General features: G+C 41.6%; 2 protein-coding genes across 14 annotated transcripts in view; one reads left to right on the top strand and one right to left on the bottom strand.

Annotated features, from left to right (window-relative positions):
- The window catches only part of CHSY3 (chondroitin sulfate synthase 3), a 276,137-nt gene extending 270,044 nt beyond the window's left edge, over positions 1 to 6,093 (bottom strand). Inside the window, exons 1-2 of the mRNA XM_055299285.2 lie at positions 4,915 to 6,093; positions 2,182 to 2,465 (exon numbers count right to left, since the gene is read on the bottom strand). Of these exons, the coding sequence (XP_055155260.1) occupies positions 2,182 to 2,465; positions 4,915 to 5,716 (1,086 nt within the window). The 5' untranslated portion in view covers positions 5,717 to 6,093. The remainder of the gene's footprint in view (positions 1 to 2,181; positions 2,466 to 4,914) is intronic.
- LOC129493299 (POTE ankyrin domain family member B) overlaps positions 6,038 to 12,502 on the top strand; it is a 128,376-nt gene continuing 121,911 nt past the window's right edge. For 4 of the 13 annotated variants that reach the window (XR_010114310.1, XR_010114309.1, XR_010114317.1 and 1 more), the window contains exons 1-2: positions 6,049 to 6,872; positions 11,302 to 11,350. The gene's annotated coding sequence lies outside the window, so the exon portion shown is untranslated. Of the gene's footprint in view, positions 6,873 to 11,301; positions 11,351 to 12,502 lie in introns of all 13 variants that reach the window. The other 9 variants (XR_010114316.1, XR_010114311.1, XR_010114315.1 and 6 more) reach the window with 7 other exon arrangements.

Here is a 12,502-nt window from a genome sequence, read left to right as displayed (position 1 = left end):
ATCATTTCTCTATGTAAGACTTTTGAGATTTTATATTAGAATTAAATCAGTGCCTCCCTTAAATAAATACTGTTTAAATAGCTCCTTTAATGACCGAAATCCCAATACAAAGTAAATTCTATATAATAGCTTAACAAAACATAAAGTCAACAGTACTCATCTAGAAAATATTTTATAATGCTAGGAAAACATGTTGAGATGATTAGTTTAGTTTTATACAGATTCATAAGTCAGTGATGGTCAAGTGTCAGTCTAAATTCAAATGTATTATGAAAAGTTACCGAAAATGTTATATTCACCAGGTTACAGCCTGTAAGACTTGGAATCTCTTCTGTTTGCTGTTACATCAGTTAATAAAAGGATCTAAGATTGCACTTATCTAATAGACAGGGTGCACATCTACAATATAACTTCTCTTCACTTTAACCAGAACAAAGGCCTATATTATAAATAAAATATTAAATCAATTTTTGAGCTCCCAATCTTTGTGCATATCTTAGTCTCTTGAACATGAATGAATGGAATGCTAGGTGAAGACTAGGCCTTCATAGCAGAACCAATGAGAACTTGAAAAGAGGAACATTTAAACACTATCTTGGTTAAAATTTTATATATTATGTTAAGGTAATAAAGTATCATATAAAACACAATAATTTCCCATCTATATTATTAACTACAGATGAGATTTTTTTATTTATCCATACAAATTTTTTTTACTTATCCATGCAAAGTAAATATCTGCAAAACAATAACAGTATGTAAACAAAATCAACTGAATATGTTCTCTGTATTGAATATTTTTGTCTTTTACTTTGTTTTATAACAAGGGAAGAAATATTTTATTGAGTTTATTCTAGATTACCGGTCTCTAAACTGTAATGTTTTTACATAAATTTTTATCCTAAAGGGTAGTTGTAGGATAGTTTTTATAAATTACCATTTTATTATCAAAAGAAATTAGCAACATAATCATTTTAAATTGTCATGCCTATTTCAAATGACTGATAAATTTTACTTTCTGTAATGTATAAAATATGTCCCCAAAGTATAAATACCACAAAGTATGAAAGAGAAAGCAAAATTAACTATAGTGAGACTACACTTACAATACAAGAAAAACAAATGTAACTGTATTTAGTGACTTCACAGGGAACGTATTTTCATAAAATGTTTCTTCTATACTAAGTGACGTGAAAAATTCGAAAACATAAGCAAAGGAGTTAAGATATAATTTACAAAGCTGTGCACTCGGTAGCTAAAATAATACTAAATTCCAACTACTTGAAAACCACACACTATACTAAAAACAATACGTTCTTTTAATGTTAAATAAATTTTTACTAAAACTATCTTTTAGGAAATCTATGTTAAATAAAATGTTATTATATTTCAAAATCAATTTCTGAAGAAAAAAATCTCAAGTATTTCATAAAAATGATCACAGCAATAAATAAATAGCTAAGATTATTTAAATAATGGTTCCTCTTCAGAAAATAGCATAAGAATAGACATAAACAAATGTTAGGGAAACTGCCAAAAATACTAAGCAGCTACTGCACACCATTTAAACTTCTGCTTTTTTCCAGACAACTCATTCCTTTTGTATGCCTAAGGAAATACAGTGATTGGAATTTTGTGAATACATCTACCATAAATGATACACTATTAGTTTACTTTTCTAATACTTTTAAAAATACGTTAAATTTCCACTGGAAAATATCCAAAGAAACTTCAGATTTTAACCATTTAAAAACAAAGAGATGTCATTACACACCTAACCAAAAAAAAATAAAAATAAAATAAAAAGGCACAGTAGCAAATGCTAAAGGCTACAGCTGAAGAGAAGAGTAAAATTAAACCTCTTGTTAGAGAAGGGAAATTGATTCACATGTATATAAGCACCAATAAATCAAGCAGGGGAGGATATAAGCATCTTCCAGAGATGTGGCCATAAGTATAGGCCACTGCTTAAAGTTAAGGGGCATGCTAATAACAAAGTCTCAGACAAGCCTGACACCTAATGAGAAAGTTATCTCCCACTCTTGTATCCCTTAAGGGCTGCTACTCTCACTTTCAAGTAAATACAAAGATACAGAAAGAATGAATAGAATTGTTGCCCTCGATTATAAAACGGCATGCACATGTACTATGTGAACATTTTCATCACAGCTCAATGCTTACCTCATAAGACCAGACACACTGAGTCCCACCAAAACGGCGAACGCATCTTCCTACTTCCACATCCTCGTGAGTCGTGTACATTTCTCTAAGGCATTCACCAATATGTGGCACCATCCTCCTGAGAACTTCTCGGCTGAAGATCATGCCAGGTCCTCCCATACAGAAGTTTTCCCCAGGCTCCAGTCCCAGCTTTCCAAGCTCTTCAATATTCCCCAGGCCAGTCTGTCCCAGGTAGAGAGGCTTACTGCTGTTTAGTGATCTAAGAAACTCTTCTAATTTATCACCTACAAAAAGAAAGGCAACAATTACTATGTCTCCTTATTTCATAATCACTTATCATGTACAAGGTAAGGGACAGAACTTTCAACATTGTGATTAAAATCTTACACAACTGAAAAGAAGAAAAAGCCTCTTCCAATATTCTATTATTTTTAAAAGACTAATTCATAGTTATTAGTTAAAACATATTAAAATTGTATCAGCTTCTGGTTAAGGTCACTGAAAAACCATAACAGCTGTGACAATCATCAATTTTCTGTAAAAGGTGAAATAATGACAAGGCAAGTAAAGACAGGTTTCTCAGTACATTTGAAGTAACAAAAAGTTCCCAGGAATATAAAATAATATTAAATCCTGGTATTTACCATGGTTTTGGCTGACTGTTAATATCTAATAATTATTTTTTACTCATAATTGGTTTAGTTCAGTGTTTTGCCATTAACTAAACTTCAGTCATATACAACCCACACAGTTTTGGAGGGTGTCTGAATCAAACCTGTCTTGAAATTTAATTTGGGAAGGCACCTTTTTAGAAATAAAAAAAGTTTGTCAAAAATTAGTGCAATTGGTTTCACCCGCAGTTTGTAAGTTCAGGAAAAAACGTTTAAAAATAACATTTTGCAGCTCATACACTGGAATAAGTAGACAGTCACCTCCTTCATATTCCTAGTCAGCATCTTTACTACCATTTTTGATGAGTACAGCATCTGCAGTCATTATCTTGATCCCATGCCTTGCCCCCTATATCTCAATGAGTTTCAGCTATTATCGGGTTCTTAATTCAAAACACATTTCACTCTTAATAGAAATTGAAATAATATGTCATTTTAATGTTCTGAAGGACAATCTTTCAAAGTATTAAAACAAATGAAAGAAGGAGGTGCTGTTAATGCATTTTATAAGTTGTGGCAAACTTCTGCCAAGAAACCTTTGTAATTTTGAGACATCCAAGACAAGGAGCTTAAAGTAGAGGAAGCTTTCCTCTTTGAGTCAATCCTAAATATCACTGTTAAACATGTAATGAGACCATTCTTTATTTTGTATCCAATTATCAATATTTTCTATTCCAACCAGCTCTAGAGTGACTTCCCTCCTTCCAATCCAAACCCAAGAAATCTCTAGTTATTATGATTACACTAATTCCTTGTGCCAAAATGCAACAGTTAGGGTTTATTGTTTGGCTTTTTGTTCGTTTTTCTTGTATTATGTGAAAAGTACTATTCGAATCAGGAGAAAGCAATGAGGCTATGAGTAGAGAGGCATAAAATAAGGAAGGGCTGCCCCCCTTTGACCGAGAAGCAAGGAAACGTGGAAAGCACAGAGAAACCTCGTTCAGCACAACCCTGCTGCTTCCGTTGCGTTCCTCCCCATCTCAGCAACTGGCTGGACTGGAAAGATTCACTTCTCTGACCTAAAGAACTTTGATCCGCTGAGTTTAGAAATTCTCTGTCCAGAGCCGCCCACATTCCGGGAAAAAGACCGCACCTCTTTTAAACTGACAAAAAAGTTTTTTCTTGCTGTGGCTGCCTGTGGTTCTGGGAAGGACTTCCAGCCTCTGCTTATCACCGCGGCCACCAAAATGCACTGGAAAGGAACCAATACTAGTGTGTGCTAGTACAGTCTGCTGTTCCCAGGGGTCTGGCTTATTAGCGGGTGCTTTCCTCTTTTCCCCCACCACCAATTCCTTACAATATGCCCATCCTCTGAGGGTTTGATTGAGGTGTGGCGGGGGGGTGGGGGACGGCTTGGTGGTGAACTGTAGTGGTTGTAAGGAGCAGCGCGCTGGGGCGGTGGGGATGGCCAAGGACTCCCAGTGTGTGGAGAGTTGAGCGAAAGGGAAGGCAACACATAGGAAAGGGTCCGGGACAGGGAATGTGATTCCTCAATCTGAGCAGTTCCAGAAGTGCGCTAGATCCAGTTTAAACAAAAGAGCAAGATTCAAAGCCAGAACACTGAATCTCCAGACTGGTTGTAGCCAGCATCCTTCGTCTTCCCTTCCTGCACCAAAGACCACGCCCCTCTGGACCGATTGGGGAAACTACCATCAGCAGGGGCTTTCAGAGGAGGGCAGAGTGGGAATGGCCTTTAGTTTATCTCTAAGGTCCCTTTTCTAACCTCTCCCACACGGTAAAGACTAAGAGAAAAGCGCGACGCGGAACCGAAAACAGCAAGTGAGGAAGGCGAATAAAGCCAGGCAGGTGTGAGGAGGGTCCAGATTGCAGAAGACGAGGAACGGGCTACGAATTGTGGGCGGAGATGCACGGGGTGGGGAGGGCGGATGCACGGGGTGCGGAGGGCGGATGCACGGGATGGGGAGGGCGGGCCACGGCCTGTGGGAGCCCGAAGCACGTGCTGGCAGAGAAGCAGCGGAGGGGCTGGACAGGGGCTAGGGCTGGTTACAGAGAAAGGAGTCGGGGAGGCGGGCAGGCTGGAAAGCCGGCGCAGGGAGGTCACCTTTGATGTAGACATCGTCGTCGGCGCGCATGAACCACTCATACTTGTCCAGGTAGTGGTCGTGCATGTACTTGATCATCATGAAGGACTTTTTCTGGGGAGGATAGGAGTCGTCCACACCCGGCAGCGCGATGACAGGCAGGGGTGGCGGGGGCTGGCCGGCGTTGGGGGGCTGCTGGCTGGAAAAGAACTCCACGCGGCCGGGGATGAAACGCGCCCAGGTCCGCTGCGCGGCCAGCGCGCGGCTGCCCAGGTACTTCTGCGCGGTCATCACCCCCACGTACAGGAAGTCCCGGGGTCGGGCGCTTGGGGCGGCAGCGCCCCCGTCCCCGCTGCCGTTGTGGCTACTCCCCGGCCGGCCGCTTCTCGGCTGCCCAGCCGCGCCCCCGTCCTCCTCCTCGGGTTCCCCTTCGGCCGCTGGAGCATCGGGAAGCCCCGTCGCGCCCTCAGGCTCGCGTCCTCGCCGCCGCTGCTGCAGCGGAGGTGGCTGCTGCCAGGGGCTGCTTCGAAAACTGGTGATCCCGGGCGCTGCCTCGGGCAGCGGTGGCCCCTGGAGATTCTGGCGCGCGGGGGGCGGCGACTGCTCCTGCCGTGGTCGGGACTGGGGCTGGGGAAGCGGCTGCTGAGCGCCGGCGCCGGGGCCAGCAGCAGAGCGACCGTAGTAGGAGCAGAGGCTGGAGCCGCGTCTCTTCCTCTCGCTCAGCTCCGCCACCCTGGGGGCGATGAGCCAGGACGCGGCGGTGAAGCCCAGCACCAGCCCTAATGCCACGCTCATCCACGGGCGGCGGGAGCGCACAGCCATCGCGGCTGCCCCGGGCGCGGACGCTCGCTGGGCTGCCGCGGCGCCGCACGCGGGTTCTCCGGCTCACACCCGCCCCTCCTCCGCCTTTGCGCCCCCAGCCCCGGCCGCAGCCCGCCGCCTAGGCGCCGACACCGGCTGGAGGTCCGAGCGCCGCGGACGCCTCGACTGCCGCGGGCTGCAGCTGCCTGCCGGGCTCCCGCTCGGCTCTGGGCCGTGGCTCCGAGCGAGGGTCGGGAGTGAAACTTCTCCCGGCGGCGGCGGTGGCGGCGGCGGCGGCGGCGGCAGCGGCAGCGAGAGGAGCTGCAGGAGGAGGAGGAGGAGGAGCAGCGGCGGCGGCAACGCGTCCGCTCCTAGGCTGCCACCCTGTCACTGGCGCGCCTGGGCCCTCCCTCCTCCCTCCTTCCCGAGCCCCCGCCCTCGCTCCCGCCTCCCGCTCCCCCCGCCGCCGGGCTCCGAGCTCCCCCGGAGGAGGAGCCGCAGGCGGCACCGCTGCCAGCCAGAGGGAAGCGCGGGCCGCGGTATTTCCCCGTCACCCGCCCTTGGACGCCCCCCGTCAGCGCCTCAGTCCGGAGCCGGCCTTCTCTCCGGAAGGAAACGATCGCTGTCGGGCCGCCTCCGGCTTGCAGCGCCGACGCCCCCTCTTCCCTCCGCCCCCAGCTCTTGCTCTTCGTCCCATTTCCCGTCCCGTCCCGCCCCTCCGCTGGCCTCCTGACACTCGTGTCTGGGGGCTCTACTGGCCTCCTCCCGGCGCCTAGGCTCCGCTGACCTCATCGGCGGAGCTCGGGTCCGCGAGCCCCCAGCAAGTTCGTTGTTGTCCCTCTGGGCTCTCCTCCCCCAGCCCACAGCCGGGTACGTCCTGGCGTGACCCTTACCACTCTGCCCCGCCCCAGGTCCACTCCTCGCGTTTTCCGTCCTTTCCACGTTGTTCTTACCGCTGCCACTCCGCGCCTTCTCTCTGTAGTCGGTCACTTGTCAGGAAACCAAAGGTCCCATCCCAGCACCTCTCCTCCCAGCCTAACTTCCGTCCTACCTGCATCCTCCACCAGCTCTCCTCAGTGCTTCACAGAAGCACCATTGTCCCATTGTCGTTTGGGGTCTCTCCTAAGAAAATCTCTGAGGGATTGGAAATACTTATCCTGAAAGGCTAAGGGAGATGGTGAGTGGGGGTTCAATCCCCAAAGAATGTAAAAATCCCATGTCCTCCACCTGTTGAGTTGGAAAATGTGGGGCTGCCTAATGGTCTCCCCCTCGGTTCTCCTGATGATAATCTATTCTAGAAATGAGAACAATGGTCTATTTTCAGTCTTGGTAGAAGATTGGCTCGGTGGGACTGGCAAATAGTGGAGAGATGGGCACACATTCACAGGGCCAATACCGTGAAGATACAAACGAAAGAAATTCTTACCCCCATGAAATAGGTGAACTTAGTCAAAAAATAAAATGGAGGATATGATTTTTATTCTCGCCTATGAACCGTTTTATTTTCTAAGGCAAAGACAGGACAATTTTACCTCTCCAATGAGGGAGGAAAATTGCCCAGGAACAGAATCTCAAAAAAAGTTAAGCTGTATTGGCCAAAATCATTGTGCCTTAGTTACGTTAGGAAGAAATTACTTGAAGGTATATGACATTTTGAAGAAGGGAGCATTAACAAATTTCTCTGTAAAGGTTGTGCATAAAGCTATAGTCTGGGGTGCATTTGGCATCCCAAGTCCTTCCTTCTCTTCAAATTTCAGTCTTCTGTTTTAGACATCAAACGCAAAGGGATGGTATTGAATGGCATTAGACATAATGGCTCGATCCAGCGAGGTGCTGGCAGCGTCCCTGGAATACTAGGCCTGCCTGGAGCCTTTGGAGGAATGGTTCTTTCCACACCGGTCACTGGCTGTGCATGAGCACGTCTGACTAAATGTTTCATCTGCTGGACAATGAAGCTCCTTTTCCATGTCTAGGTTTTGCCCAGAGACACTTGGGAATACAGATTACTGGACTCTCTCAAAGTTAAATTTCAGTTAGAATACAAAGCTAGTCAAACAGGCCGCTTCTGATTTTTAAATCGTCAAAGGCATTTAAAATTTCTAGAATAGTACTATTCAATAGAACTTTTGCTATAGTGGAAATTTTTTTGATTTGTGCTGATAAGACAGTTAGTAGCCACATAAAATTATGGAGCATTGAAAGGTGACTAGTGTGATTGATGAAATGAATTTTCATTTTATTTAATTTTAATTACTTTTTATTTAAATAGCCCCATGTGGTTAGGGGTTACCATGTAGGACAGCACATTTCCAGAGGATTTTCTATTGCATATGGTCAACAGTAAAGGACAAATAAGTCCACCTGGACACCAGTACCCTCTCCCCTGCAGTATTCAACTGGGCTTTATGGTAATGGATGCCATTCATATAGTTGATCTACAAAATCATTGATTCTCATTGGGCATAAATAACCCATTCATCTACTGTTTGGAATATGTGGAGAGAAAGTTAGTTTCATTCACTTATTCAAAAAGTGTATATTAGAGATTAAACATTAGACAAGGTGGAAGGCTCTGGACATGGAGATATCATGCTTCCCATTGTGAAGCTTATAGTGCACTGAAGAAGACAGACATTAAACATCACACTATGAAATGAATTACAATGGTGATAAATGATATGAATAGAAATACAGAGTACTCTGAGAATATTTATAAGAGCATCTAATTTAGTCTGAGAATCAGGGAAGGCACTAGAAAAGATTCAGATAAAATGAAATCATTGAAGTGATACTACACATGAGGCAAGTGACCTTGGGCAAGTTGTGAAAATTCTCTAAGTTTTGTATTTCTCATCTGTAAATTCATTTCTGTGAGGCTTTATTAATATACTACATGAAGTGCTTAGCATAATGTTTAGTTCATTGTAAACACTTGGGAAATGTTCTCGTTTTCTAATCCCTTCCCTTATGCTAAAACGTCTCTCTCATGGTATCTATAATCTCATTTTTATTACATTTCATCTTTTCATTTATTTAAGAGATATTTAGTATCTTCTGTAAGGCAGACACTATCACTGAGAAAAAAAAGGAGACAAAACAAAGTCCTGACTTCATGGGACTTGTATTCTACGAGATTACACACACACACACACACACACACACACACGCATGTGTGTATATGAAGTATTTTTACATATAAAGAAATACATGTAATATGTGGGTGTAAGTGTTTATTTAAAAAATAGAGAAGGATAGTGAGTGTATTATGTGTTGGGTGAGGCCACTTAAAATTGATACGTCAGGAAAGTTCTTTCTGATAATTTTAGCAGAGAACAGGAAAAAGTGAGGAAACTAATCCTGAAGATGTCTGAAATAATACTTTTCAAGGAGAAGGAGTAGCTAACACAAGTCTTTGACACAGACATGGCATATTGAGAAGCAGCAGAGGCCAAAGTAGATCGGAAAAAGGAGGAAGCAGATGACTTGTTGATAATTTAGGTCAGTGCTGAATAGAATTATAATGTGAGCCACAAATGCAAGACATATAATTTGATTTTTTTTCTAGAAGCCTCATTTAAAAACAGGTGAAATCGATTTTCATACTTTTTATTCAACTTAATATATCCAAAATATGGGAAGATATTTTATTTTTATTAGTACTAATTTTTCAAAACCATTGTGTGCTCACCACTTACAGCATATCTGAATTCAAACTAGCCACATTTCCAATGTTCAATAGACACAAGTGGCTAGGGACTACCATATTGGACAGTGCATACATAGATCCTTGCAGACGTTCATAAAGACTTTGGCTTTTATCCCGAGTGACAATGAAACTGTTGTGTAGAGTAGTGATCTGGTTTTTATTTATTGTTTCCAAAGATCATTCTAACTCCTATGGGGAGAAAATAAACTAGAGTGGGACAAGGGTAGAATTAGAGAAAATGTTTAAATCTTTATTGAAGTGACCCCATCACTTTAGAATAGAAGGGAAAAAACAAGCCTCGTTTTTTTCCTTCCTGAACAGCATGTGCCCCTTTCCTTATTTGTAATAAGTAGAAGCTTTGGGAAAATATTTTTATATAAATTTAATTTTATATGGATTGAGATTCCTGTGGTTATTTGTGGGAATTTCCCAAAGTCAGTGAAGTGATTTTCTCATACTCACTTTAGTTCTGAAGATACATGACTTTGAGAGGAGGTAATTTTCTGGGAAATCTCTATCAAGAACTCACTTTTTTATTTTCAAAACATTAAATAATAAGTTATAGGAATAATTTAAGAAAAAATCTCAATTGGATATAAGGGTTGTTGAGGAGGAAATTTTCATGGAACTAACATTAAAGAAAAATAAACATAATTGCAAACCAGAATATAATAAAAATCTATATACTATGTTAGAGGAAAAATACACAAATACAGGTAATTCTATAATAATAACTCGGCCGGGCGCGGTGGCTCACGCTTGTAATCCCAGCACTTTGGGAGGACGAGGCGGGCGGATCACAAGGTCAGGAGATCGAGACCACGGTGAAACCCCGTCTCTACTAAAAATACAAAAAATTAGCCGGGCGTGGTGGCGGGCGCCTGTAGTCCCAGCTACTCGGAGAGGCTGAGGCAGGAGAATGGCGTGATTCCGGGAGGCGGAGCTTGCAGTGAGCCGAGATCACGCCACTGCACTCCAGCCTGGGTGACAGAGCGAGACTCCGTCTGAAAAAAAAAAATAAAAAAAAAAAAATAACTCTGGGAAAAATGTCTTATATAGTTGCTGTTCTTATCTAAGCTAGAATGTGCCAATAAGTATACTTGTGAACCATCTCATAAAATCTCTGTGAAGCACCTCTGTAGTGGATTTTGAGAAAAAAGCAATAATGAAATCCTTCTAAAATTATAATAGTTTACAAAGAAAATTACAAAAGTGATTTTCTGTCTTTCCTAAACGCTTTAACAATTTCAAACATGTCCATATTAGACTACAGTAACATATGAATTATTTGCCACCTTCTCTGAGCTGTAGCTACTGGAACATAAGGTATCATCTGGATTCACAGTGAAGACAGATTTCTTCTTGTAGAGATTGTGTTCCCGTGGCTTTGGAAAGACTTTAATGTCAACCACTCCAAGACAAAGTCTGCTATACTTAGCAGAGAGTCTTTGAGCAAACTGCTCTAATGGGACTACATTAGATATTAAAACTATTTGGAAAAGGTTACTAATAACTTTAAAATCACAGAAAAGGCACAAATGACTTTAAAGGGTGGAATCATTCTTTGATCATTTATGAAAGTAAAAGGTCAATATATACATGAATGTTCAGTTTATGCTTCTGTTACAAGGTATAATCAAGATTAGGCTTGTACTGACACTTTGAGTCAGGATTTTACTAAGCTATTTTGAAAGTTATCATTTTTTCTTGACAGATCAAGGCTGAGTTAATTTCATTTGTGTGAAGCAACTGTGGCATCTAGTGGTTAATAATCATAATGGTAATTCAGTTTGTTCCTAAGGGATAAATTGTGTTACAAAATATTTTTGATATTGCCAAGGAGTATTATAATCGAGAGATATAATAAGATAACAATTTGATTCTATTTTTATTTTCTCAGAAATCAGCACGAGAAGATGAACAAAATTCATATATTGAAATATGAAAAGGTAATTATTTATGGCATATCATAAAACTATGTAAGTTTTCAGAGCCTAGTATTAATCTACATTTAATCACCATGAAAATGTTCCAGTAAATTTTTTTACACTGATCAGATATTTGATGCTACCAAAGGTTTATTAATCAAGAATTACTTTTTAGGTATGATAATACTATTGTAGCCTTGTTTTTTTATACAAAGAGTCCTTATTTTCTGACATACATACTGAAATGTTTATAGATAAACTGGTATGATATCTGGGATTTAAATATATGGGATGGAGGGAGGTGCTAAATGGATGTAGATGTGAATAGGGTCTGATTGATCAGGTATTGATTACTATTAGAGTAGGTAATTATCTTCAGATAAATTTGGATCTCTATAATAAAAAGTTTTTTTTTAAATACTTCATTTGTTTAAGGTCAGCACATACTCTTCATTTATTTTCTATAGATTTACCTAACCAAGAGATGGTCCACTTGTTTAAACAATCAGTGAGAAGATCAGTTGAGGAGGAAAGAATGAAACTCCTCCTGTCACATAGGAAAGGATCAAAAAGCAATCAGTTGAAATAAAAACATCCACTTCTTCCAGCCCCTCTTGGCCCCATGACAGTCTGAGACATAAGCAAAATACTTGACCAAGCCTTTACAAAGAAAAAGGGCCTATTTACACATGAGAATTTTTTCATAAGTAGTAATAGTCTATGATTAGGTAATGGGCTGCAAAGTCTCGAGTTCCTAATCACTAACCTGAATTTATGCTAAAAAAGATTTTTATTTTTAATTGGCTCCATTCACTACTTTCCTAAAATATGAATATCTCCAATTCAATATTTCCTATCTTGGAAAACTTAAAATAAAATGCATGTGCCACCTTCTTTCTGTTGCTTTAATTGTCAATCCCTGTTAATTACTTGGTTTCCTTTCCTGTCCCATAGATCTGTGCTGTTCAGTAGAGATATAATATTATCCACATATGTAATTTAAAAACTTTTAGTAGCCACATTTTACAAAGCAAAGACATGTGAAATTAATCTTACTAATATACTTTATTTTATTTTCCTTAATATATCCAGTTCCAGTAGAGAGTAGAGTTGTGGGTATTTGAGGCTGGGAAACAAAGAGGGGAGGTGGAGGAGAGCTTGCATAAAGGATAC

The sequence above is a fragment of the Symphalangus syndactylus genome, chromosome 11, assembly GCF_028878055.3.
Source record: "Symphalangus syndactylus isolate Jambi chromosome 11, NHGRI_mSymSyn1-v2.1_pri, whole genome shotgun sequence".
Taxonomy (NCBI): Eukaryota; Metazoa; Chordata; class Mammalia; order Primates; family Hylobatidae; genus Symphalangus; species Symphalangus syndactylus.
The sequence above is the reverse complement of the archived record's forward strand: the minus strand, read 5'-3'. Positions and strand labels throughout refer to the sequence as shown.